Here is a 26421-nt window from a genome sequence, read left to right as displayed (position 1 = left end):
AACCCAGCTTCCTACCCAAGCTGTACCAGAGCGGACAAGGGCTCCCCCCACGCTAAGTTACATTTGCTCAGTTACACTGTAACACTCACAAATTAGTCTGTGTATCGACATGTGACTATTTATTTGCAAACAATTGCAACAGAATCCAAAGTATCCCAGGGAGGTCCGATAGGATGCTACATCACTTAGGTGTCCTGGAGAGCATCCATGCACCAGCAACAACCTGTAACCTGACTTGGGAGTCAATCACTGCATGATGCCTCAGTGGGGCAGAGTCAAGGTTGGGCATTGCAACTGAGAGCTTCTTTTGGGATACACGTGGGGCACTTCACATTCTTCTGTCACCATTAATGCCTCAAAATGAAATACACCCTATGTCCCGCTAAGAAGTGTATTGCTAAGACCAGCGAGAATCAGAGAATAAAAACGTTTTTTCCACTGAGTACCCATTAAAGCAACATGTTGCTTAAAAAAAACCCCAACCAATCAAAAAACCCACCCTAACCAAATCACTATTTACATCATCTGCACACTGAATTTCAAGGTATTTTCTCAATCTAGAACACTATTATTCTGAGTTATCCAAAGTATTATTACTATTGTCAGATAATAGCTTTTGATCCAGTCAATCTAGTTGCAAAAGAAATTAAAATAAATAAATCCCACAGAAAGGTAGCATTCGTGTGGGACATATGATGACCTTTCACACACCAGGAGGAAAAAACCTCCTCCCATGAACTGAACTAAAAAAATTAATCCGAGAGAAGTGCAAATTAGGCCGTGTATTTAAAAAAAATTAAAAAAAAAATAAAAAAAAAAATTAAAAAAAAAAAGGGAAAAAAAATCAAAATAATAACACACGCCGAACTCTATCTGAACAATGAAGGCGATTGTTCCTCGGCCCAGAAGGGGCCGTGACTTCCCCCGGCGCGGCGGTCAGAAGGTCGGGGCCGCGGGCGGCCTCAGCCGCAACCCGGAGGCGGGGGCAGCGCAGGGCCGGGCCCGGCGGAGCCGCGCCGAGCCGAGCCGAGCCGAGCCCCCGCCACCGCGCTCGGCAGCGCCCGGCCGAGCTAAGATGGAGCCCAGGTTTGATGTCAGCCCCAGGGGCGGGCGGAGGGCAGCGCGCCGGGGCGGGGGCGAGGGCAAGGTCAGCCGCCAGCCCGGCGCGGCCCCGCCGCCTCCGCCCGCCCCGGGAGCCCCGCGGGGCTTCTGCCGGGCCGGGCCCCCCCGGCCGCCCCCCGGAACGCCCCTGGGCGGCCGCGCACGGCCCTGCGCGCCCCGGCTTGGCCCCTGCCCGGCCCCTGCCCCCGCCCGCCGCGCCGGGCCCGGGGCGCTGCAGAGGCGGGCGCCGCGCTCCCGCCGCCCCCCCGAGCCGAGCCCGGCCACGCTCTGCGGGAGGAACCGGGGCTGCCGGCTCCTCTCCTCCGGCGGGCGGACCGCCAAAGGGCTCTGCGGGGGCAAACGGCAAGAGGAAGGGAAGGGCGGAGGGAAACCCTCTAAACCGACCTCAAACATCAACGCCCCCCGAGGCAAAGCCCACCACAACTCAAGCCCTTGCCTCGAGTTGGCAAGAAAGGAAAAGGGGAGACAAATCTCGGCGGGCTGCAAGTGCTTTCCCCCCGCCCCCAGCGCCCACATCCCCCATCCCGGCCCGTGTGCCGGTGCGGGAAGGACGCGGGGAGCGCTGCCCCAGCCCCTCCGCCCGCAGAGCGAAGCGGGGGCCGGGCCGCGCTCCGCCCGCAGCGGCGCCCCGCGGGCAGGGGCAGGAGCCGCCCCGGTGAACTCCCGGTGACCGAGCCCGGCTCCGGCACCGGCGGCTCAGCCCTCATCCTGCCCCGAGCTCGGCGCGCAGGGGCGGCGGGCACGCTCCGAGCAGATGTGTCGGGGACAGACAAATGACCCCTCCATCCGCCCCACGCTCTCCTTAAACCAGCCCTGGGGCCATGCAGGGGCAGGGTATTTTTAGGTCCCTTCCCCTCCTCTCCGCCTCCCTCTCAATAGCTGCCGAGCGTTGAATACAAGGAGAGAGGGGGAGAGGGAGCGGGAGAAAAGTTAACTGTTTTGCAAAGAGGGGAGAAAACAGGCGGGGAGGGGGGAGGGAGCGCTCAGGAACAGGGCAGGGTGAGCCGTGTCAGGGGATGTGTGTGTGTGTGTGTGTGTGTGTGTGCGTGTGAGCGCAGTGGGTGCCCGCGGGCGGAGATCGGATGCACTTTAGCCCTGTGCTCTGCTGCTCTCGTCTGGGGCAGCGCCGCCGAAGCCTGAGTCTCGCCTGGCTCGCCTGACCCTTCATTTCACTGCGGCCAGGAGGAGCCCGGAGCCCGCCGCCGCCTCCTCTCCCTGCTCTGCAGGGACCTCGCCTGCCACGGTCTGCCTCCCCGCCGCCCCCTCCCACGCCGCCGCCGGCGGCCACGGCCCCCTCGGGGGTGGCCCTGGGGTCGGTGTGGGGTGCCCCGCCGGCCCCCTCCGCTGCCGCTGCCCGCCTACCCCCCGCTCCCGGGCCGCCCAGCCCCGCCGCAACCTTTAGCCGGGGACAGACCTCTCGGCTGGTTCCGCACAAGACGCCAGCAGCCGCTTCCCCTCTCGCCGCCCTCCCCTCCCGTGCTTAGCCCCCCTCCCCACCCCAATAAAACAGACCCCCCCTCCCTCCGGCCCCAAAGAGAAACCCACACCGCCCCCCCCTCCGCCCCCCCACCCCCCCCTCAGCACAAATGCACAATCACGGGCGAGGGGAGGGAGAGGGAGGAAAGGGCGAGAGACGCGAAGAAAGAAGGGGGGAAAGGAGAGAGAGGAAAAATTAAAAGGGCACAAGGCTGTTCATCACCAACATGGCTGCCTTAGCTCAGACCTAAAAGAGGAATAACCCAGGCTGTGTCTTTGTCAGTTTCACCTCTGTAACCCTAAACTAATACACGAAACGACGGAGGCGGCTGCAGAGGGGAAGGAGACGGGGAGAGGAGGAAGGAGAAAATGGCAAAAAGAGGGGGCACTTACGTGAAGAGAGGCGCTTGGGCTGCTCCTGCTTCCTCCTGGGCATTTTCCCCCTTTTTTCACATTCTCCTCCTTGGTTTAACGGGAGATCAAATAAGACCGGGAGGGGGGGACACGGACAGGCACAAAGCCGGGGCCCCCGGGGGAGCTGCTAACCGGGGCGGGTTTTCCCTCTTCGCCGGGGGAAAGGGGGCTTGAAGCCGGCTTTTTCGGAGCCACCGCGAAGGGCTCCCTCTCCCCCTCTCGCTTTCTTTTCCTCTCCCCCCCGCCCCCCACCCCCCCACCCCCCCGCAACCCGGTCGTGCACCTGGCTTGTCCCCGGTCGCAGTATCCCTCAGCGGCCGGGGATGTGTTCCCGGCGGGCGGGCGGGCGCCGGGCGCCGTGCCGGGGTGAGGCTGGCTCGGCGGTGCCGAGGGCTGCGCCCCGCGCTCCTCCCGGCCCCTAACTAACACTAACGCCGGGATCAAAGGGCAGCGGCGGCGGCGGCGCTCCCGGCGCGCCCACGGGCGGGCAGGGACACCGCACACACCCCCGCACAGCCCCGGCGGGCGGGCACACGCACAGACACACGCACAGACACACGCGCGCCCCGCTGGAGCACAGGGGACGGTGCCCCCGCTCCCCGCGGGCTCCGGGCGCGGCGCTGCGCGGCGGCGGAGGATGCGCTGCCCCGCTCCTGCACCCGCTGCTAAGCCGCTCTTAAAAAAAAAAAAAAATTAAAAAATTTTTTAAAAAAATTTAAAAAATTAAAAATAAAGAGAAGGTGTGTGTGTGTGTGAATTTGTGGGTCTCGACCATTCGCACTGTAATCCCCTCGTTTGTGGTGGGAATGAAAATAATAACTTTTTTTTTTTTTTTTTTTTTAATTAAGGCGTTTTGTCTTCCTGTGTTAGAAAAGCAAAATCGTGGTGATGCACAGCTAACCCCATAGATTTTCTCGGATGTGCTCAGCTATCCCTTTACAAAGCACAGGGGCCGAAGGGCTTTATGCAGCTGAACTTCGGTGTGGGAGGGAGAAGCTGCTTTATACACAGCTCCCTCCAGGCCAAAACAAGCACCCAAAATAAGCCAGAAAGAAAGGTGGGCAAGTTGGTATTCTGACAATTTCTAGTGCAGGTTTTAAAAAGTGGAAAGATTACAAGCAGCATGAAAATCACAACTCCTTGAGAGTGTGTATGTGTGTGTAGGGGGGAGGAAATCAAGATTAGGTCACCCCTAATGGTTGATTTAACTGCTACATGATACTTCTATAGTGCACACAGCAATCTGGACTTCTGAAATTTACTTTTTTTTTTTTTTTTTTCCCTGCTGTAATGCAGGTATATGAAGCTTTATCCTGAAGCAATTCCAGTGTGCATTATGAAGCCAGGATAGCAGCTTTCATTAACTGATATATACTCTCATTACTTCACAAATCACACATCTTTCTTCAAAGACAGACATGAAGGTGGGGGAAAAAAATAGAAGAGGGATTGGGTCTCACTAAAGCACAAAAGATACTCCGTGAAAGAAGTGCTCTCTTTGTGACTTGCAGTCATTTGGATAAAAGTTCACACAGAGGTTGTTAATGATTTAAACTCCAAAACCTGTTACTACAATTGAAGTAAAATTATTTGAAGCATGGTTGTTTCATATAGCTCCCTCTTTGTGTAAGAAAACTTTGAACTTAGCAGAATACATAATCAAAATCGTGAGTCAGATGTTGCAAAAATAAAAATACGCATTATTCTAGCATGTATACCTGTTAGAATTTTTTGGCTTTTGACAACCTGACTCATCATTTTATCACAGTATTTTTCATCCTAACTTCAAGTTTTAAAAAAACCAGCTGCCTAGGAAAACACAAAACACTAAATCTGCAACCTAAATATTTTTAAACAGTAAATTTAAACTCTTAATCACCTCAATTTAGAATGGCTTCACCTAACCTTATACCCATTTTACAGCCACAATAAGACTTTCAGAAGGAAAATAAAATCTAAATAGTATTTCAAAGATTATATATATGATAATCTCAGGTTCACTACCATGCCTATGCAATTCTGAGTTTCAAAGCCACACATACAGGGTACACATCTACCAAGGCAAAACAAATTCCTCCTGGCTTCAGCAGGTTTATCATTTCACAATACAGCTAAAATACTTCATTTTCATGGAGAGATTTATTTTTAATCCAGAGGTAAAGCCAAAGTGTGTACCTGTTGGTACTGGAGATTTCTGGGGGTAGGGATAAGCCCAAACAGATGCCTTACACTTACTCATGACCAAGAGTACCAGAGACAGAATTCCCTCAGAATAGACAGGTCCTGTCTTTTCCCTCAGTTCTCCAGTTTATACTCATTTTTGGAGATTTCCACCACATTAGTAGTGATAACCAAAAATATGAGGCATTCTTCACTGCTGCTCACAAACCTCAACTTCGACATGCTTGGGACTAGCAGCAGAACTTTGTTCACTCTAGGAGTTGAAGTGCTAGACCCGCTTACTTCTTTTTTTTTTATACATTCTAATGGCAACTGTGTTGAACTAAACCAGCTTTGTGAGCGGGGACTCAGCGATCCTGTCTGTGCAGGAGGCCACAAAGTAGCCATTTCAGAGAGGGAAAGAGGGCTGGCTCTGTGCTATGATCCACCACCACTGTGGCAGCCCTTCCCCAGGTGCTCTAGGAGAACAGGACACAGGAAATACTGTGTTCTTCACTATCACTCTTTCCACCCTCTATTCCTCATGCATTTCTGGCATAAATTAATGTTGACATTGTCAGCATTAATTTACAATGTGCTGTGCAGGTTTTTTTCCCCTCCATCATTTGAAACCCCCTTTAGGGGAGTTGAGGTGGCTGCAGCAAAAAGGCACCACGGGAGCACAGCTCTCTGAAAGGGCCATGGGGACTGGCACACAGCAGAGCAGCATTAAATCTCTCTGAGGGTGACCTTGGCTTCCATAGACATCTTGCACAGTTTTCCTAGGAGTTTAGTGGGCCAAGCCTTAAGCGTGCTCTGCAGTGAAAGAAATCCCAATGCTCGAATGAATTATCAGAGAGAAACTTTATATACTCTAGCTTTGAAGAGTTTCTAGCCCCACACCTGGAAACGCTCTCTTTGGGAACAACTTAGTTTCTCATCTCTATCCTGGCTAAGTGCATTACTCCAGATCTTGTTCTAGTCAACACATAGTACCGAGCCTTTCCACTGAAACCACAGGTACATCAGTCCTCAATACCCACTATTTTACACACTGATTTAAGGAAGGTGACTAAGGGCATAATGCCATTTTAGAAATAATCTCTCATAATGTGTTTGGTGGTATAGCACAAAAAGAAAAACTTAAGTCAGCTGACCACACTTTTGAACATTTTTAGTCCAAACACAAGAAAATACTTGCAAGTCTTCCACAGATAACATAATATAAATAATGCATTGCTTCTGCAGGTCCTGCTATTAATAAGTAATGATTGTATGGCACCTTTCAAACACCAAACCTAGTTACACATATGAATTAAGTTCAGCTCCAGAAACCGCTTTTGAACAAAGTAAATATTTTCTTCGCTTACACATAAGAAAAATGAAACAAATTGAGTAAATAAGGTTTTAAACAGTAATAAAAGATGTAACATTCTTGAAACCATTGCAGTGTATCTAGCATCCAAACTGTCTTTATGCAATGTACCAAACACTTGAAAAGGTTGCTAAACAGAAACTTAAAAATTAGCTGGCATCTGTGCTTTATTCTTTGAAATTCTAAAGATTTCTGCTCCCAGGGTCAGATTTTTTTTAAAGATGTGCACTGAGTGGAAAAGTGAGACCAATTTTAATCAGTTCCTGGGCCTTCTCAAACCAAACTATGGCTGCCTCTGCTTTAAGTATAGCCCACCAAAAGGAAAGCCAGGTCAGTTGTGTGTGTTCCTGAGCATGCAGTGGAGAGTTATTCAGACTCCACAGGCTCTTTTTAAAGTTACTCCTGTCTTTGGATTAATTTCTTTTTCAACATAGGCAAATACCTTCTACAGCCTCTGTACCTTCAATATGTACAACGAGGCTCACTAGTGTAATTGAAATTACCATCTCTCTCACATGTTTTGGCCATTACCCTTAACAGCAAAAACTCTGGATTTAATTTATGCCAATATTTCCATGCTCAGCAGTAACTACAAATCAATCCTTCAAACAACATTTGATTACAAACTTCTCTTTGCTCTGAAGCATTTGAAAGGCAAACACAAAGAGATGAACAAGCCCATAAGACAACAGCTCATGGACACCATCATCCATGTTTGCAATTGCTCTTTAAACTAATAACATTAAGTAACAGATATGTAAGAATAATTAATAATGACAAGTTACTGACTGGCAAAGCCACCAACCAACCCCATAAAGGCCAATGGGCAGTTATCAGAAGCCATTGCTGTCTGATGAGTATCATCCTAAGACATATAACAAACAATTATCAAGTGGGAGATGCATTTGCATAACCACTGGACCCTAAATGACACACAGGCTTCAGCTTTTTAAAAAGATGACCAAATTCTCCTTCCACAAAGTTTTCAACCTCCTCTTTCTTAAAATGAAAGGCCCACAGCCACTTCTAGGCAAGAACTCTCGCAGAGAGCATATTGAATCACAAATGTTCTTGAAGACCAAGAATTCCACTACAGTCTCAAAGCCTCCAAATGGAGAGGCACCAAAGAGGAAGAGTGCAATATGACCTATGCCTCTTTGCTAAAAAACAGCCAGTTTTCTCAGAATCTTGTCTGAATCCTGGCAAACTAACTAGCCATCATCACTTCATAACAAACTTTAGCACAAGATGCTTCTAGTTGAGGTGCAAATTTAACACATTAATTCTTCAGAAAAACCATCGTGTTTATAGTTTTCAGCTGTTAGAATAGCACATTACCTTAGGAAAGATGATATAGCTACTAATTTCAATTTTAAAAAAATCAACACTTTAAGGCTAGTGGCCTTAAACCCATGCTGATATAAAATCCTAGATTTCACAGGCCAGAAATACATTGTCTATAGGTCTGAAGAAGGACCACATATTAGTGTCTGCATAATTTTGTTGTTACTTAAATACTATAGGATGCTTCTTCAGAGTTATGAGAAAATCTCATGATTCTTACTTTACAATAACTTCTGTTGGCTTTTCAATTTCATAATTACATAATTTATAGATGTAATTATATTGCATCTAATATAGTTACATATAATATAATATATACCCCTCCTTCACATCCCTTTACTGTAAGTCTGTCTTGCAAAAAAAAAACCCAAAAAACCCCCAAACCAACCAAACACCCAAAAAACCCCAACCAAGCACTCACATGACCCCAGGACTATTGGAGTTAGGCCTACGGATACCTGATACGCAGAATTTCTCCCCAAGTTTGAGTGTGCAACTTCTTACCCAGTACAGATTAAATATAGAAAAAATAAATTAATATTTTACAACATAAAACACTAGGCAATTTCTGAACTGATGAGAAGAATTTGTTTAGTCAACTGAGGACTGGAACACTTAGCTCAGGGCTACTGCAGTTACAAATGCAGAAATAAAATGGATAATTATCTGCTCCAATCCTGATCTTTTTGCATAATTTTATATTCTACACTTATGTGCATTGAAATCAATAACTTTACCCCACCCTAAGAATCATGTAAAGTAAATCAGAGTGAGACCCAGAGAACTCTCTCTCTCATTTTGCTTCTGCTGAATAGTTTACTGGCTAACTGAAGATTTAGGCACAGCCTTATTATCAAGCACCTGTCATGGTTTAAGGCATTACCCCCTCCTGGAAAAACCACCCCCCAATTGGCAAAACAGAATGTATTTATCCTCCTGTCTACTTCAGTGAGAAGTCTTGCAGCTTCGTTAAGTAGCAAGGCAACAGCATTTTAAGCCACAGCTGTTTGCTAAATGGAAGTGTGTCCAAGTTTTTAAACACCTTGTTACATTTACATTGAAAGGCAGAGTCTCTGCTGCACCAGCAAGGTGGCAAATTCCTCAGGGAAATCAATTCTGGTTTCTCAATTAACTAGCTAGTTTTCTATTGTTAAAACACTAGAGTAATACTGAGACTGCGCTGGACCATGAGAGCTGACAAGACCCCAAGGAGCTCAGCTGCCATCGAGGACTGTGCATTCACCAGACGCATCTCCCTCTGACACAGCAGGAGGAAGGCAGGCACAGAGGGGCACAGAACTGCTACTGATGCCAACTATGCCCTCTTTGGAATACCTGAAGAAGGGTGAGATAGAAGCATGTTTGAGAAACAAGAAAATATGTTGTTGCTGAAATTTTACATTTCCAAGGGGAAGAAATCCATTAGGATAAGGGAGGGAAGGACCATGCAGAGATTAAGCTTCTAGCAGAGTTCATCTGCCTGGTGTGACAAATTTCACAGGGAATTCAGCTATGCTTAACCATGCTGCATGCTCTCAGTGATCAGCCCTCACCTACTGGCAGGCGGAAGGGTTTGGGCTGCAAGTCAGCCTGCTGAGCATGAAGGCATGCAGCCTGTAGGAAATCTCTCCTTCCATTGGCACTTCCCCACTGGGCTGTACAACACACAGGAAAAGGTTATTTGTCTATTGAGATATTAGAAACAAATACTAGCTTCCACAACCCCTGCTAACACATATGGAAATACTGTTTCTAGCCCCTATTTCTCAGCAGCTCTAAGGCCACTGATGCTCTTTCAAGTCTGTAGTTTACGGTAAGATGCAAATTATTTGTCCAAAAGAAATAGACTAATAACAGTGAAAAATCCCACAGAGAAGCACTAAACTACATAAGTAGAAGAAAAGGAGAATACCTGGAGGGAGGCAGCTTTCATTTCCATACAAAAAAAGCTGAGGATTGCATCCTCAACAAGTTAGGAACTGATTTAAAACTAGAAGGAGTGGCTGATAATACCAGATGGTTGTGTCACCTTTCAGAAGTACTACCTCAACAGAAGTGGGCAGAGGAATGTCCTGAAGTTTAAAAGGGGAGATGCAAAGTAACGAGGAAAGCCCTGGGCACCAGCATGTCCTAGGCATCTATCAGCCGGAAAGCAGCTTTTCCAAGAAGGACCTTGGGATCCTGGTAACAAGACAGTGACCACAAGCCAGCAATGCACCCTTGTAGCCAAGAAGGCCACCAGGAGGAAGACGGTTGCCAGCAGGTAGAGGGAAGTGATCCTGCACCTGTACTCAGTGCTGGTGAGGCTGCTTCTGGAATGCTGCATCTCATTCAGGGCTTCCTGGCACAAGGAAGATCTGGACTTACTGGAGCGAGTCCAGTACAAGGCCACAAAGATGATTAAAGAGACTGGAGCATCTACTGTATGAGGAGAGGCTGAAAAACTGAGACTGTCTGGCCTGGAGAAGGGAAGGCTCAGAGGGATCTCATCCATTTGTACAAATACCTGATGGGTGGGAAGGAGGTTGAAGAAGTCAGACATTTCTCAGCAGTGTCCATCGCCAGAATAAGAGGCAAGGGAAACAAAATGAAAAAAAAAAACCAAACCCAAAACCTAAACGAGAGGAACACCCCCAAACCAAACCAAACAACACATCTGAACACAAAAACATGATATTTTTTTTTAACCATTACAAGAGTCAAACACTGGCACAGGTAGACCAGAGAAGTTGCCTGAACAACTTAGATTAACTGTTCAAGCACTGAGGCTGGACTAGATGCTCTTAAGAGGACTCTCCCAATCTAAGTGAAAGTGTTGTAATATGAGCATTTATTGTTTCCTAAACATGGTATTCATGTCTGGTTTTATGGGAGTAGTTTACAGAACACAAATATGCCACCAGGCTTTTTTAGCTATTAGGACTCTTCACCAAAAACACCCTTATGAAATCCAGAACTTTTTAATGTCCAGATACTTTTTCTTAGAATACTAAGAAACTACTGATTTATGAGCTACTTAATGGAAAATATTAATTAATCATTCCAAACTGGAGGTTGGTGTTTTATTTCCTCACTCTTCTTCCCTCAGTATCCTGAGGACTATACAACCTAAATGAGCTTATAACTGCAGAGCAGGTAGAAGAGTGACTGTATTTTTAATACCTCTATAATGCAAGTACTGGAAGTTGGCCGTCTTTTTTCTTAGACATTTGCAAAGCATCATTACCCTCCACCTTTCAGCTGAGGACATGCACTCTGCCTGTGGTAGTTCACCAACAAAGTTAGATGTAGAATTTTAAAGCTGCTGTTCCCAGCAAACCATTATCATCAACACATCCCTGACATGTTGGTGCTGCAGCCACAGGATTTAATTGCTTTTCTCGCTAACCTGCAGCCATACTTCCTTAGTGCTATTCTCTCCTTTCACTAGTTAGCACACAAATTTACTCATATAACCCCTCATATATGTTGGCTGCTTGCACCAAAGGTGCCCAGGTCATGGAAGTAAAATTCATGAGGTATCCACATAATTTGACTTATCATACTCTTATTCTCATTTAGGTTTTGGGAGGGACAGAGTTATTGCTGTGCACTGAGAAACACCGGGGGATTTCAGCAGTGTCACTAAAGACCTAAGGGACTGGACGCTACACGGAGGTCGTGGTGGTTCTCTGTAGAGAGTGGCATGCTCCTGCCTGCAGATGGAGTCACGGTCCCAGGGAACACGCTCTCACACACTTCTTTTCCCCCAACTCGAGCAACAAACAATTGAAGGAGTTGTGGGGCAGGGGATTGTCCTTTTGTGTGCTTCCCTCCTCGAAAACTGTATGAATGAAAAATCGAGGGTCTGAAAATGGAAGAATAAACAGATTCACTCAAATACTTTATAGTCTCTCTCTTTGTCTATGTCCTCTCCCCACCCCCAAAAAAAAAAAAAAAATCCACATTTTTTGTATTAAAGAAGAAAGAGAGAAGATGGAAGTGTTCTTAAAGGGAGGAGTACCTCTTCCATATTTCCTACATGGAGGATTTTGCATGAGTCAGAATCAATGGAAGCAGGTGGAAGCCTGAACAGTAAGTATTCCCTGTCTAGCCAGAGAAGGCATGGATCTCCCACTTAGTCTTGTAAAGGTCATCAGGCAGAGCATAAAAGGGAAAAATCAAGGTGACTGAGTTTTAGAGAAGAGGTCCAGCATGGCCATACATCTGTGCAAGATTCAAGAGGCCATTTTGGGGTTTTCTTGTAAATCTTTATTAAACTTTGTAGGTTTTATTCATTCTAATATATTGAATGGCAGCTTATAAGAAAATAAGTAAGCCTTCTTGATCTCAATAACCATTAAGTTAGGTGGCCTCTCCCCCAAGGTGCAAAGAACAGTGTCCATCAGAAACAATACATTTTAGTTGCCTTATGAACCCTAGAATAGTTGTATCATTTCAACTCAGAAGGGAAACACTTGATGCTTTCATTTACATGGGGAAAAAGGTAAAATCAGGGGCTTAAAAATCATCTGAGTAGCAAAGCAATTGGGAAGTGGGCCAAGAAGATACTCAAGAGCAGCCTTCCCAAAAGAAAACAGCATTGGAGAGGATACCACAAAGGAGCCAAAATTAGGAAGAAACAGTGTGGAACATCTTTCTGGTCTTCTAGTGCAAAGAAAGAAAAAGTCTGCACAGTGGAGTAGAGAAACTCTCCTATCCAGGATTTGTCAGGCTTCTGTGATTCATACAAGCCTCCAGTCCCCACAGCTGTGATACCGTGTCAGACATAATTATTTCTGCTGTCCAGCTGGGTACACTAATCAAGGAAGCTGGGTCAAGGCTGACACCACACCTACTTCTCTCTCTTCCATAGCACTTAACCAGCTTATTAAAAATGTTGAGAACTCCTAACACTCTTCACTGGAGAATATAAAAATATGAAGACTGTAATCCTCCATTGGTGACTTTGTTGGAGACCTTCACAATATATGGGCTTTTGCCAAGGGTCCTGCTTTATCCACTCAGCACTTCTGAGTTATCATAAAGTAGTTAAATTCAACAAGTTATTGGGAGCTAGATACTCCAGGTTCCAAAGTAGGAAACAAACAAAAAACCCCACAAAACTAAAACATCACCCAAACCTCACCTAAATGAAGCTAAAAAGATGAAGATATTTTAGGTTGCAACAAAAGTCTGAAGATTTCCAGCTTGACAGCTCAAATGTTTTAGCTGGCTAAAGATGAGGGTCCCTCTCTCTTCTCCAAGTTACCCCTGAACTGTTGCCTCATCCAGTTCTTTACATCTCCCTGTTTCTCCTACTTTATCTTTTCAACTGAGGTGCATCCCTCCCCTTCGTCCCACCCCAGAATATTTTCTAACCTACATGAACATCTGTGCTTTATATACTTTCTCTGACTGACCATCCTATCTAATTCAAAGCTTCTAGCTTAATTTGTTACTAAAAGTCAATCATCCCCACCAAAATCTTTCCCACCTCCAAACTGCCATGCCTTCAGCAACTTCCGGTAGCATAAAGACTTTTCTGACCAGTGCCTTTCAAAATGGGGTGACTGTACTTTTCCAACTGATCTTCTCTGGCAAATTCCACCTCTCCAGGCCCTGTTAAAGTCTCCTATTAGCTCAGTGACAGTCTCCAGCAAGGCTTCCCATACTACTGAGCGTCATAGTCTTTTTAGCTGCTGCCTGTACAACTGAGGCTTAGGTTTTTACTGGCACAGTAAAGCCTTCTTAGAGACAAAGTGGTAACACATTATTTTGCCATAGGGTTAGGAAAGAAAAAAAAATTAAATTAAAGAAACTTCAAGGACATTTAGAGGTTTGTATGAAGGGATTGTACCTGTTCAGACCCCAGGCTGAAGCACCTATGCCAGCAGGCACTTGGAAGGAAGGTACTTCTCTCATGGCTCTCATCTCAAAGCCAGGTAACTTTTTGGGCCTTGCTCACCAGCATTTAAGACAGCACCTACACCTAAAATCCTGTTCCCAAAAGGGAGAAAGTCTGCTGAAGGAGAAGGCTGTGCCAACACACAGGGGATGGTAAACTCACCAATGCAGAAAGGTTAGGTTAAAGGCCAATACTTATTTCCTAGTGATAAGGTTAAAAACACTGAAGATGAGAGTGACTTATTTATAGGTGCAGGAATAAAAAAAATCGTTATGAATTAAGCGACTTTTGCATCTCTCTAAATAAGGACAAGCTTGCCATCCCACCTGCCCAAGGCATGGCTGCCTGCTGAGACCCCCCCACACCTCCATCATGAGCCTGAGACCGGCACCAGCAGAGCAGAGACAGGGCGAGCAGAGCAGCGCAGCGCTCCCTTGGCTCCTTTTCCCGAGGTTTGGGGGGAGCTCCTGTCTTTGCCGTTCCGAGCGCTGCTGTCCCCGCGGGCTGCAGAGCTCCCGCCGCTCCCGGAGCGCGTCCCCGGCCCGGCACCACGAGCCCCCCTGAGCCGGCACCGCGCCGCTCCGGGTCGGGACGGGATGGGGCTGGAGGAAAAGGCCGAAACCGCCTCGCTGTCACACACAACAGGCAGCGAATTTAAGGATGTGTTTGCCCCGCTCTGTCGCGATATTTGAGCCTACTGGGACGATTCCGGCCCTAACTTAAGCTTGCCTTGCTTCTGTCCTTATCGCCGATTCTTACGTGACTCTTAGCATGGTTTGGATGGAATCACTCTCAGATCAAAGGAAACGCTTTGTTTCCTTTGTGTTTAGGAGAAGTAACATTGAAAAACCGCCCCCAAACCAACCAAGTCCCCCTGGGAACACGCGCAGCAATCTGTGGCACTACTGTTCCTACTCCTCGAGGTTAAATATGCTGAATTGCTAAAAATTAGATTATTAAAGCAAAATTTTGGGCAGGCCTTCAGCTACCATATAGTAATGGCAGCTTTCGAGTAAAACTAAGCAAAGAAATAGTGGGGAAAACACCCAAAAACTCAACAACAAACCAGAAGATTTCATCAATGCCACTTCAGAACTAACCAAGGTGGTTGACCATGTGTTTGCATGGCTCAATTTGTGCTTGAGCATTGGTCCAAAGATATTATGTTTAGCAGCCAACTTTTCCCTTTTCCTTAATTAAAACTACAGTGTGGACAGGAACGTTTTAAAGAAAAAGACATAGTGGAACAGCACATCCACCTGCGCTTTTAAAGTCTCTCCACATACTCTTCTAGATCATTAGTGAGCCAAAGCTGCTGTCTGTCCCTTGACACCTCCCCATTTGAGAAGCTTCCCCAGTTCAATATCCTACAGGATTTGCTACTTGAGCAGTGGCTTTCACTTGGACTGTTTTCATGTGGGTTTACCTGTGGAACTGCTGACTCTTAATGCAGAAGATGTGAATGAGGCTCTGGAGGAATTATGAATTTCACTCATTATTCTCAAACCAGTCAAATGTGTAAATGCTGGTGCTGTTAACCATTCAACTGCCAAAGCAAGCTTTATGATACTGCAATTTCGATCCCAGACCTTCTTCACAAAGTATTTGTGAATGTTCCTCCCTACCAGGAAAGTGCAGAGAACAACTGCTGCAAAAATGCACACACTCCATAGCAGCGTCAGAGAAAGAGCTAGACAAAAAAAAAAATCAAGATAAAGATGACCCCACATGGTATCCTATTGTGGCTGAGCTTCCCTAACTATTCTTGCACACCCTCTTTAGCTGTTGTAATGGCAAATACAATGTGTTACACTAAAATACTTTTCTTTCACTTCAAATGTGCCAGAGAGGAGAAAAACACGCAGTTAGCTACCTCATTATGCCATTGTAACTCAATAGCCTGTGATAGTCTGTACAATCCTAAACCAGTGGGTTTTGAAAGTTCTGAATTAGAGAGCATATACTGGAAATAAAGGAGTCACTCTGCCAATTCATTCTGGATTTAGAAGTTGAGTTTTCAGTTGTTACTATTCACCAATTTTAGTTCTACCACTTTTATTATATTTTTGATGATCACGTACTGAGCATCTAGAAAACTGGTACTTTTACCACTGACCTCAGGTCTGCACTTTCTACTTCTTCATTTGATTTTAAGTTGGTCATAGCAGAAGCATTGCTGATGCAGTCACATTTGGATGTGAGAGAAAGCATCACACAAGGCAGAAGAAGAAATACAGAAGAATTTGGTTTAAAAATGGATCATTTTGTAGTCTCACCTCTAGGGCAGAATCCAGAATTGTGTTAGTCTACTAAGGCCCTACATAGCTCACAACTGCAGGTGCCTCAGAACCATATCTATGACCCAACAACACACTGAGAAGTTGCCTAGGGCTAGTAGAAAATGGATGCTACTTTTACTAGTTGTTTATGCATTTTCCTCCACAACTTTCCCCCTCTGACACAGCCAAACATCAGGTAATACCTGCACATTTTCCTTCAAGAAAGAAATAGAGTTTAGCTTACCTGTATCCTGGGGCTCACTGAGCAGTGGTCTGCAGTATGAAGGTCTGTGTGTCATCAACCTCTCTTTTAGCTTCTTCCCTTCTCCTCTGCTCCTTTGATCTGGAAGAAAGGAGTAGCAACACTCACTGGTCAAACTGTGTGCTATGCGGTTCAGTCTCAGGTGGAATCCAGACAACTTTTAACAATGTAAGTTAAGTGCAGGTGCTTCCAGAGCCAAACAGCAGCTGAGGCTTTTTACCCTTAATTGCAGTCATAGATACAGGTAAGGTTTAGGCTGGGGGAAAGGAGGCTGGGTAGGTTTGGGCTTTTTTTTTTTTTTTTTTTTTTTTTTTTTTTAATTGTTGAACACTAGGCCCTGGACACAGTTTGGACAAGCAGAAGGGTGAGGCAACTCCTTGCATCTTTCCCACCACCACATTCAACAGCTCTGTTTATTTTTGTAGAACAGAAATAGTAATAACCCTTCCTGGGTGTTTGATGGAAACAGGCTGTAAAGGTATAGCACAAGTGTTAAGGAGTTAAAATAACTGAATTTTGCTGTTAGCCTTCAGCTACCTTACTGGAACTTTGTCTTAGTCTGCATCTTCATTCAGGGAAGTTCTCCTGGTCACCAGACTCTGTGTCTCACCATGTATAAGAGTTTCCTTCTGAGGGAAACCAGGATTCATTCCAATATAGACTCAGGCGGCAGCCAGGCTGCTAATTCCCAGACTGAGACTTGCAGGTGCAGCTGATCAAAGGACTATTTTTTCCTCCCTTTGGTGGAACACTCCAACTATTTTTATTTTTTTACTCCCCCCTCAGTAGTGGGTGCTAGGGAAAAGAGAGGATCAAACCCTGATGTTAAAATCCTACTAAATACCTTTCTGTTCTACAGTATTTTTTCAACTGAAAACCAGATTTTTCCCAAACTTCTTACTAAGTATAAATTTAACATTTCAGTTTTCTTTTCAACTGTCCTGATAAAGCCATCAGTTCTGTCAACTTGTTTTCTAGGCTCATACATCTTTCACTGACTATCACAGCTCTTCAGAAACCAGCCAGACTGGGGACAGAAGAGATCTATTCTGAAAAAAGAATCTCCTCAAGAAGTATCTATAAACAGAAATGGCTATCACATCAACATGAGATGAGAATGCTTATATTTACCACTGACATAATGTCAGCATTTTACAGAAAAATCCTTTACTACTGTAAGTTCTTTTTTTTAAATCAGCTTTTTCTACCATACCTGAGTACACGTCCACAAATATTTTACTCAGTTACTTAGTACACTTAGGTCAGCAAGCAGTATCTGAAAGCCTGAAAAAGAAAGAACTCACCCTTCTTTCACTTAAATTAATGGTCCTTCCATGCATCCATTGTCATCAGCCAAATCCTACTTTTTAAGTCATACTTTTTAAAGGTAAGTAATACAGGGACTTACGAGCCCTGCTTCCCATGCTGAAACACCAAAAAAGCCCCAACCCTGAAGTAAACAGTTCAGCTCCAGGCAGCAACACAACCATTGCACATCTGCCATAATTAGAAATTACTTACTGTGATTACCAATTAGTCATGAATTACTGAAATCCTGGTCTCAATTCAATCAATGACAGTCCTCATTGATCTGCTCCTAGTTAGGGTCTTGCTCATAGAGGCTGATGGCTCCAGCTCTCATGTCCAAAGGCAAATTGTTCCAAGGTTGGAGCTACTTTACTGCCCCCAACTGCTCTTTCCACCCCTTTGCCAGAAATCCATTTTCCCATAACAGAGTCAGCAGAATTAATCATATACTTTCACCTTAGCCACTGCATTTTGCAGTCCAGGTGTTAAGACACTGCCAGGTAAACTCAGCTGCTCCTGATCCAGATGAAACAGCTGCTGGCCCATTTCTGATGCCCTGGCACCCTCTCCTTCTCTTTCTGCATTACCATTTTCCAGTTCAGATTTGAAATCTCATTGTTTTAACGTTGTTTTTTTTCTACTTTGAGAACATACAACTTAGGGTGACACACTAAGCTTCTGCTGGGGACTGCCAGAGAAACACAGGTAACCAGCCAGAGCTTGAGTGTCACTTCACAGTTCTCCCCTCCCAAACCAATTCCACTTTATTGAGTCACTTTGCTGTTGACAAAGTTTCAGACTTGCAGCAGTGTCAGGTTTTGCTCCAAAACTCTCTGAAATCAGTGGAAGATACCAGGCTTGGGGGAGTTTTAAGCAACAGACAACAAACAAAAATTCTGCATATCTTCAGTATGATAGAGAGAGTTATTTAATTTAACCTAGATTTCTAGGTTACCTGCTGTCAAAAGAGAGAGTTAAGCAATTGTTCCCCATCCTGTGGAAGTTAAGATGAATTTCTCTGGGGAAGCCTTGCTCTCTCTAAGGACTGCAGAGGGAATTGAAAGACTGGTTCAGCTCAAAACAGTAAATTTGTAGGTTCCTAAACCTAGCTTAAGGGCAAACTCCAACTTTAAAAAACCAATTATTATTTATTTAACTAAAAGGAATGTAATTTGGCTAAAATGGATGGTATTTAAGAAAGAGGAATGCTGTCTCCACACATAATCTGACACAGCCCAGTAACATGGTGTGGTTTGACACTGAGTGGCAGTACAGAGAGAGCGAATCTAAGCAATTGCCACCCACCTTGTCCATCATTCCTCCTTTTCTGTACCACACTAGCAAAAGCATTTGTGTAGCACACAGTGAACAAGACTGGAAAACAGATGTTGCTAAAATTAACTCAGGAAAACAAAAACTTGGAGTCACTCACCATTCAGATGGGTTCCCAAAGACCCTACAAACTACCCCTCCAGAGCAGAAAAAGAAGGACTGCCTATGACTGAATGGGCATTAGAGCCATGCTGGCTGAGACCACACACCTTGCCTGCAGTCCCCTAGGCTGTTGTACACTGTTAAGCATTTCACTCTATTCTCTTTCTCCATGCAGATGCCCATCTCTTAAGAAATGACTAACACACCCCCTACTTTACTGACTGTTTTGACCCTGAAAATATGACGTGTCATGAGCTGTTAATGTGTATGGTATCGCAGCAGCTCGTTTAGGATGCACACGGGCAGAGCAACAGTGTCAGAAGCCCACCTGCTAAGTCTCTCTCTCCCCATCCCAAATCTGTCCCTTCCAATGCTCAGCACACAAGGCAAGTTACACAAAGGTCTATTTGCTCACCCGCAGTTTATCAGAATTAGCTGCTACTGTGTTTGCTAATCACCCTCTGGAAGGCTTTTGTCACACATCAGACTTCCACAAAAAGCACACTAGGCCCACCACAATCAGGAGGTCAACACTGCAGGAACTACAAATTTTCATTTGTAAAACATACAATTTTTTTGATAAATCCTACTAAAAACTTATTGAAACAACCTGTTTTCTCTGAGAAGTGCAGGGAAGTTTTCAGATATCCTCCTACAGTGACTTAAGCAATTATACTTTCAGGTAAAATATTGAATAGCCTGGCCCTGGAGGTCAGTCCTACTGGGGTTTCTCAGGCCAGATAAAGAGGATGCCTTTCCCCCTCCTCCCTGCCAAGATGCAATTGGGAAACTTGCAGGGTTTCTGATCTGAATAAATCTGTCACAGATTCTTGTTGAAGGAACTTCTCTTCACTGCAGCCATACTTCCTGCATTGCCATCCCAGCAGGCTGCTCCCACCTCTGGCAGAGATCAGGTAGCAGAGCCCCACCCATGAGCTTCTAGATTACATCATCCTCCCGTGGGGCAGGAGAAAGATCTGGGTCGGCAGTTTCTAAATTGCAAGGTCACACGTCAGCTGAGTGACCTTGGAGGATTAGGAAGGTAACAAGAAGGATGTCCTGCATCCATCACTCTGTATCCTCATTATAGCTTCTGTGAATTCAGTTTGCCATCTGATTAAATACATTCCTGAAAGTTGCTTTAGCAACCCTCCCTACAAATTAAAATGATACTTGTCACTAGCAGTGAAGATAACAGAAGAGAAAGTGAAGAGGAAAGAAAAATCCCAGTATTTACATTCTATAAATACTTTGCCTGTCCTTTTCTCCCTCATTTGTATTGCTGATTGTTTTGTGCTGGACTGTTTGGCAAAGATTCTCAAGTTACCTGCACACCTTTCCCTGCTCGATAAACTGAAACAAGTTGGAGGCTTTTATTTTCTCCTCTGCAACATTCTTCACCCTTTGGTGTAAAGCATATTTAGGGGAAATGTAAATAAGCTAATCAATACTTTATACCTCAGTTAAATTACCACGAGAAAAATATGGTTCTGATTGTCTTTCTCTTTGGAAACCCAATTAGTGAGGAAGCTTGGACCCAATTAGTGAGGGAGTTAAGGCAGAGGGGAAAAAGATCTGAGTTTTGAGGGTTTTTTATACTATCAGCTCATGGTTTTCTCCCCTTCTTTACAAGTAAAAGTTTAAAAAATAGAAAGTCGAATTTGATTTTTTTGCCACAATCTCTGGATGATGCTTTGAAAAGTTTAATTAACATGCTACACAAAACAATGTAAATGAGACTGAGTTCACCTGTTTTCAAGTGTCTAAAGTAATGAAAATAAATGTAACCATAAAGAAAATGAAGGTTCAGATTAAAGAGGCCTACAATTAATGACAGGCTGAAGTAGTTCAACTGTCATGTAATCGAAAATATTTGAGAATGGACAATAATTAAAGTCAGGCAAAGGATGAAGCCCAGATTATTATAATGAGATATGGTGTGTTCTTCAGGCTATTTGGAGGTTAATGTTACTTGGTTTCATGTGGTTACGGGTAAGTAAGTACTGTACTACCATACAGTAAAAATAATGTAACTGGATACATTCTGCTTCACAGTGACCCGAGGCTAATGGTAGTTGCTCTTGGTATATTTGAAAGGTTTAAAAGAGCTTTAACAACTTCAGCATTACAAATTCAGTGCAATGGCACTAGAAAATGGCACCAAACAGGCTGGCATAGTACTGGTGTTCTTGGTTCCGTGAAAGCAGCTTCCAGCATAATCTATGTCAGCTTTTATCTGTGTAATTACACTGACTGTGTCCATGAATTCTTTCATTCCTGAATGGCACCACCTTTTGAGCAATAGATCATTGGTATGCATCACTCTGATAAGGTATTACACTAATATATCATTAAAGCAACAGATGTATTAGTGTAATACATCACCAGGACAAAGCACTCTGATGATGATGTATTCCTGAAAGGATGGCACCATGCAGAGGAGACGAGGCCCAGGAGAAGACTTTTGCTCAGTTTAATAGAATAAAAGGCATGTCTTCCTGGCACAAAAAATGTGATGCTCCCCATAAAGATATGGCACTGCTATTAATTGTATTCCCATTTGTACTGGTAATTTGAGGATCATATGGCTTGGAAAAAATTTACTGTGGATGAGGAAAAGATGTAATTTAAAAACATAACCTATCAGACTATTTCACAGTCTTTTCCCATAATGTCTGATCTCCTCAGCTCTCCAAACACCTCATCAGAATCCTCCCTCTGTTAAAAGCCTCAAGACATCTATCCTGTTCTGGAGCAATGAGGCTGTGGGAATGGTTCAGGGCAGCTGGTGATAAAATGGCCTTGAAGAGTTTGCCTGAGGAATGGGGCTCTGTTAGATAAACAGGCAGAGGCCAAGGAAATCCCTAAAATTGGCCTTGGAAGCTCTTACTGAGTCACTGCTTCTGAAGGCAGGGATTATGCCACAGCCCCCATGCCAACCAGCACAAGGGTTGTGTTTAAATACTTAGAGAGCCACATCCAGCTTGAGGCACAGGCTGGCCAGTTCTGTCCCAGCCTCTGTGTATCAGCCTGCCCCAACCCTTCCCACCTCCCTGGATTCTAGAAGTCTCAGGTTATCTCACTTACCGTGTCAGGTATATACTTCAAAGGCATCTCATATATTTGATTACAAAAGGTATGTGCTGATGTATGAAACAGAGGGGAGGGCTGTGAACAATCAGTCCTCTGAAGCAGTCATCCTTTGTGTTCTATTCATTTTCAGCCCATAAAATTCTCACACAAACTACAATTCAAATGACGAATTCATCTGAAAAAAAAAAAAAAAAAAAGTAAAATAATTGCTTAAACACAAGGTCTCTATTACAAAACCTTTGACTGTGGGGAGTTGGGCTGTATTCCTCAGCCCTTGTAAGGCAAGCGAGTGTTCAGGTTCAGTGGTGATCACAGTTGGGTCCTAAATGGAATTGAGATGTAAGACTGAATATATTGTCCAGTTTCAAAATAACTCTGAACAACTGCAGCATTAAGTGGTAAGAGCAGGATAGCTATGTGGAAAGAAATAGGAAGAGAAAAATAGAATAGAGAATAAAAATAAAAGCTGTGGAAAGAAAGTAAACAAAAGAGATCAGAGAAGAGTTGGAATGGCAAGGACAGAAGAAAGCAGGGCAGAATTCTTTCCTCACTGCAATTTACAATTTCTATATTCAAAAGTTATAGGCACACACACATACCTTCCAATGTATAATAGAAACAAAGAGGCCCCCTAGACCCACTTTAACCATCTTGTCTCATCTTATCATAAACTAACATTTATACAAAGAAGGGATAATGATCTACCAGATTAATACAATAAAGTTTTGCAGGCCAAAATGACTACAGAGGGGATGAAGCAAATGGGAATCAGGATCAGGGAGTTTTGGAAATCTTTATTCTAGCAGTGTGGTATTGTTTCGCTTAAAGAGTTTTATTTTCAAAATTATGAAGCGATAAGGCAGTGGTATTAAGATGAAAAAATAGCCTAACCAGGTCTCTCTTTCTTTGTCTCTTAATAGGACTGTTGGGACTCCGTTAGTACTTTCACAGTCAGACCTATGTGCTCTAGTCTGGGGAAAGTGGGTGATGTAAAATAATTAATGTGTGGCATGTCTTTATAGAATTTAGTTTTACAGTGAAATTATTATCTAATTCTTCCCTTTACCAACCTCCAGCAGTCTTCTGTTATTATGTTTAAAAATATTTGCATAATTGTTATATAGCAAAAGATATAGGATTGTTTTTTCCTCTTAATTTTTTTTATTTTTATTTTTTCAAGTGCATTTTTTTCCTCACATACAAAGTACAGCACCACATTCTCACCCCCTGTAAATGAAATTGTCCCAATGGACCTATATTGATTTATTGTAGATGAAGATCTGTTTCACAATTTGATTGGTATCACACACAGAGAAATAGATAGAGTCATTATTTCTTATTTTTTGTTTGGGCTTGTGACCCACTTTCACAAATGATGAAACCCAGTGCCTTGGAAGTCTGAGTTGAACAGATGCACTATGGGGGGAGATGATATGTAAGATTTGGAGCTTTCCATTTGCTTTTCTAAACAGATGAGTATCTGCCAAAAAAACCTAAGCTCCAAAGTCAGCTATGTATTGCAAAATTACTCAGCTCTACAAAAGAAATGTTACTACAGTGTGAGCATTGGTATTATAATCTGGTCAGTGTCCATGCAGATGTGCTCCCACTTTGCAGAAGGAATCTAGAAATTAGTTAATTTCCAAGGTCATATCTTTTCTATAATACTTATCAACCTGTGGTCTGCAAAACTCAGAGAGAACTAAAGGAAATGCAAAGGGAAATTCAAAGAAGCAAATTTATTCTAAGTAGGTTAAATTTGCCACACACCTACACTGGAAATCAAAAAGGATTAAAACCCAGTGATTTATGTGAGATACAGTTTTAGATCTCATATCCATCCTAAATATTTCCCTTAGCAGTTTCTTCTAAGTCTTACTTGCCTTCTATCGAATACCCTATAGTTTTCTATTTCAGTTGGAAACTGAGACCATTCTTTAAAGTTTTTCTTTTAAACAGAGAAACAAATTATGCAGTAAGTCTCTGTACAACCTGTCACAACTCTTTCCTTGAATTCCAGGATGGCCAAGACTGTCACCGATAAAGGACCATTCAAACATAAGAATCATTCTCTGGGGTAAGACCAATGGATCCATTCAGTCTGGTATTGTGTCTCTGACAGCAGGGAAAAAAATGGGGAGGAGGGGGTGTTCTGGCAATTGCTTTCATTTTTCCATCCCTGGAAGTCCACAGGAAGTAATAGGCACACTTGGGTGCTCTTTTTTCCTGTGTTTCCCTCCACTTCTCCATCTATATATTATTTATATTCTGACCCTCATACCCCTTCCCCCTTTTTTTAAGATATTGCACCTAGAGCTGCTATTGCACCTCAAACAATAGGGTTTTTCCTCTTATTTTTGAACTTAGACCTTTCTCCCTGGGAATTTTAGGGGTGTGTGGGATGGTGGTGGTGGTTGTGGCTAATGCCTGGGCCATAATAGAGAAGCCTGAGGGGTAACAACAAAAGGAAAAGTTGATTCAGGAGGGCACGTGACTTTGGCAACTATTGGCAATGTATTCCTGTTCTACTGCTCCAGCATCCACTGTTGCTGTGGAGATTTTAGAGGTTAAATTCCTGCCTAATCATTCCAGCATCCCCTCATGCACATCCATGAAGTTGTTTTATTCCTTTCTGAGCTTTCTGGTACTAGGAAGCTTTAGCTAATCCATTACACCTGCGATTTTGTAAACCTTTATCACATCTCCCCTCACCATTCTCTTCAAAATGAAGAGTATCAACTTTTTTCTCTCCTCACAAGGCTGTTGCTACATCATCACAAGCTTTTTGACTGGCCCTCTCTGTATCTTCTTTGCTTTTACTGGCTCCTTCTAGGGAGCTGGAAAACTGAAACTGGGAGCACCAGAGGGTGCACCACAGCTTTGTGTGGTGATAGAATGTCACCTCCCATCTGTACTCAGTACTTTCCTTGTTTGTTTTTTGTTTGGGTTGGCTTTTTGAGTTGTTTGGGTTTTTTTCTGCCATAGCACTATGGGCTCATGATTTCAGAGAATTGAGAGCAATCACTCCAAGATCTCTTCCTGAATTCAAGAGTTCAGCTCCTCTGTTCTGAGTTCTACAACATGTAGGTAGGGATTAGATTTTTTATAAAATCACACTTATCCACACTAAAACTTGTAATGCAAAATCCATTAAGATCACCTTCAAACCCAAAGATTCTACTTTTCACTCTCTTCTCTAGCTCTTTGATGAAATACTGAATGAAACTGGTCCCAGGACCAGTTCCTGGGGGACCTCACCATCAATTCTTTTCCATCCTGGAAAACACCCATTAATTCCTACTCTTTCCTTTACCCAGTTTTCAGTCCATACAAGGACCTTTCATCAAGTCTAACTTTACTTTCTGAAATAACCTTAGACAGCTGGACTTAGATGATGTAGGTTCCTTTCCAACTGGAACTATTCTATTCTATTCTATTCTATTCTGTCCTTTGGAACCTTGGCAAAAACATTTTGAAAACCCAAATAGATTCTGTCCAATTGGTCCTGTTTGTCCATATTTCTGTTGTCACCATCAAAGAGCTTCAGCTTAGTGAAACTACATTTCCCCTTATAGATGCCAACATGATCCCTTCTCAACAAGTCAAATTCATCCATGTGCTCACTGATCTTATTTATTATCACTATTATTACTATTATCAGATAGTGCTCCATTAGAGACAGTACTCTATCATTATGCTAGGAATGAGGCTAAGGTTCACCTGTCTGTAGCTCTCAGGATCCATCCAGAGGCTTTTGGTAGATGGAAGTTGGCAATTTTGCAGATGGCTCTATACTTACCCTCCAATACAGTGGCTCTTTGTTCTTGTATTCCACATCATGGCCAGCAGTTCTGCAATTTCATATCTGAGTTCCTCAGGACTCCTGGGTGGATGTTGTCTCATCCTGATGACTTACTGACCTCTGACTTGTCTATTCGGATAAACACATCCCATGTATTTACTTCAAATTGATCTATTTTTCTGACTTGCCTGCTACAAAGAATGCATCAGAACTGGGAATGAGACAGTTCCTGCTGTAAAAAACAATTGAAAGAGTTCACACTGAGGTTCCTTCATCTGCAGCAGCTCCTTCTACACCTTGGTTATAGTGTGGTTCCACTAATCCTTATCTAAATTCCTGCTTCTGGTGTATTTAAAAATTTCTCTACTCTCAGCTACAGCATACTTTGCAGGGGTCTTTTCACATTCTTTTTAGCTTTTTCTTTTTGAATTATGGCACAATTTTTACCTATGCTTCTAACAGAAC

The 26421-nt window shown here is 43.8% G+C and overlaps 1 protein-coding gene across 2 annotated transcripts in view; it reads right to left on the bottom strand.

Moving 5' to 3' along the window:
* ZNF827 (zinc finger protein 827) overlaps positions 1-4499 on the bottom strand; it is a 96999-nt gene extending 92500 nt beyond the window's left edge. Inside the window, exons 1-2 of one of the 2 annotated variants that reach the window (XM_083861018.1) lie at positions 3296-4499; positions 2992-3060 (exon numbers count right to left, since the gene is read on the bottom strand). In XM_083861018.1, coding sequence (XP_083717144.1) covers positions 2992-3034 — 43 coding nt within the window. In that variant the 5' untranslated portion in view covers positions 3035-3060; positions 3296-4499. Of the gene's footprint in view, positions 1-2991; positions 3259-3295 lie in introns of those variants that run through there. The other variant, XR_014590060.1, reaches the window with a different exon arrangement.
* Between the last annotated feature and the right edge of the window lie 21922 nt (positions 4500-26421).

Source organism: Zosterops lateralis, assembly GCF_965231275.1.
Source record: "Zosterops lateralis genome assembly, chromosome: 5".
Classification (NCBI taxonomy): domain Eukaryota; kingdom Metazoa; phylum Chordata; class Aves; order Passeriformes; family Zosteropidae; genus Zosterops; species Zosterops lateralis.
This window is presented reverse-complemented; position numbering and strand designations above follow the sequence as displayed.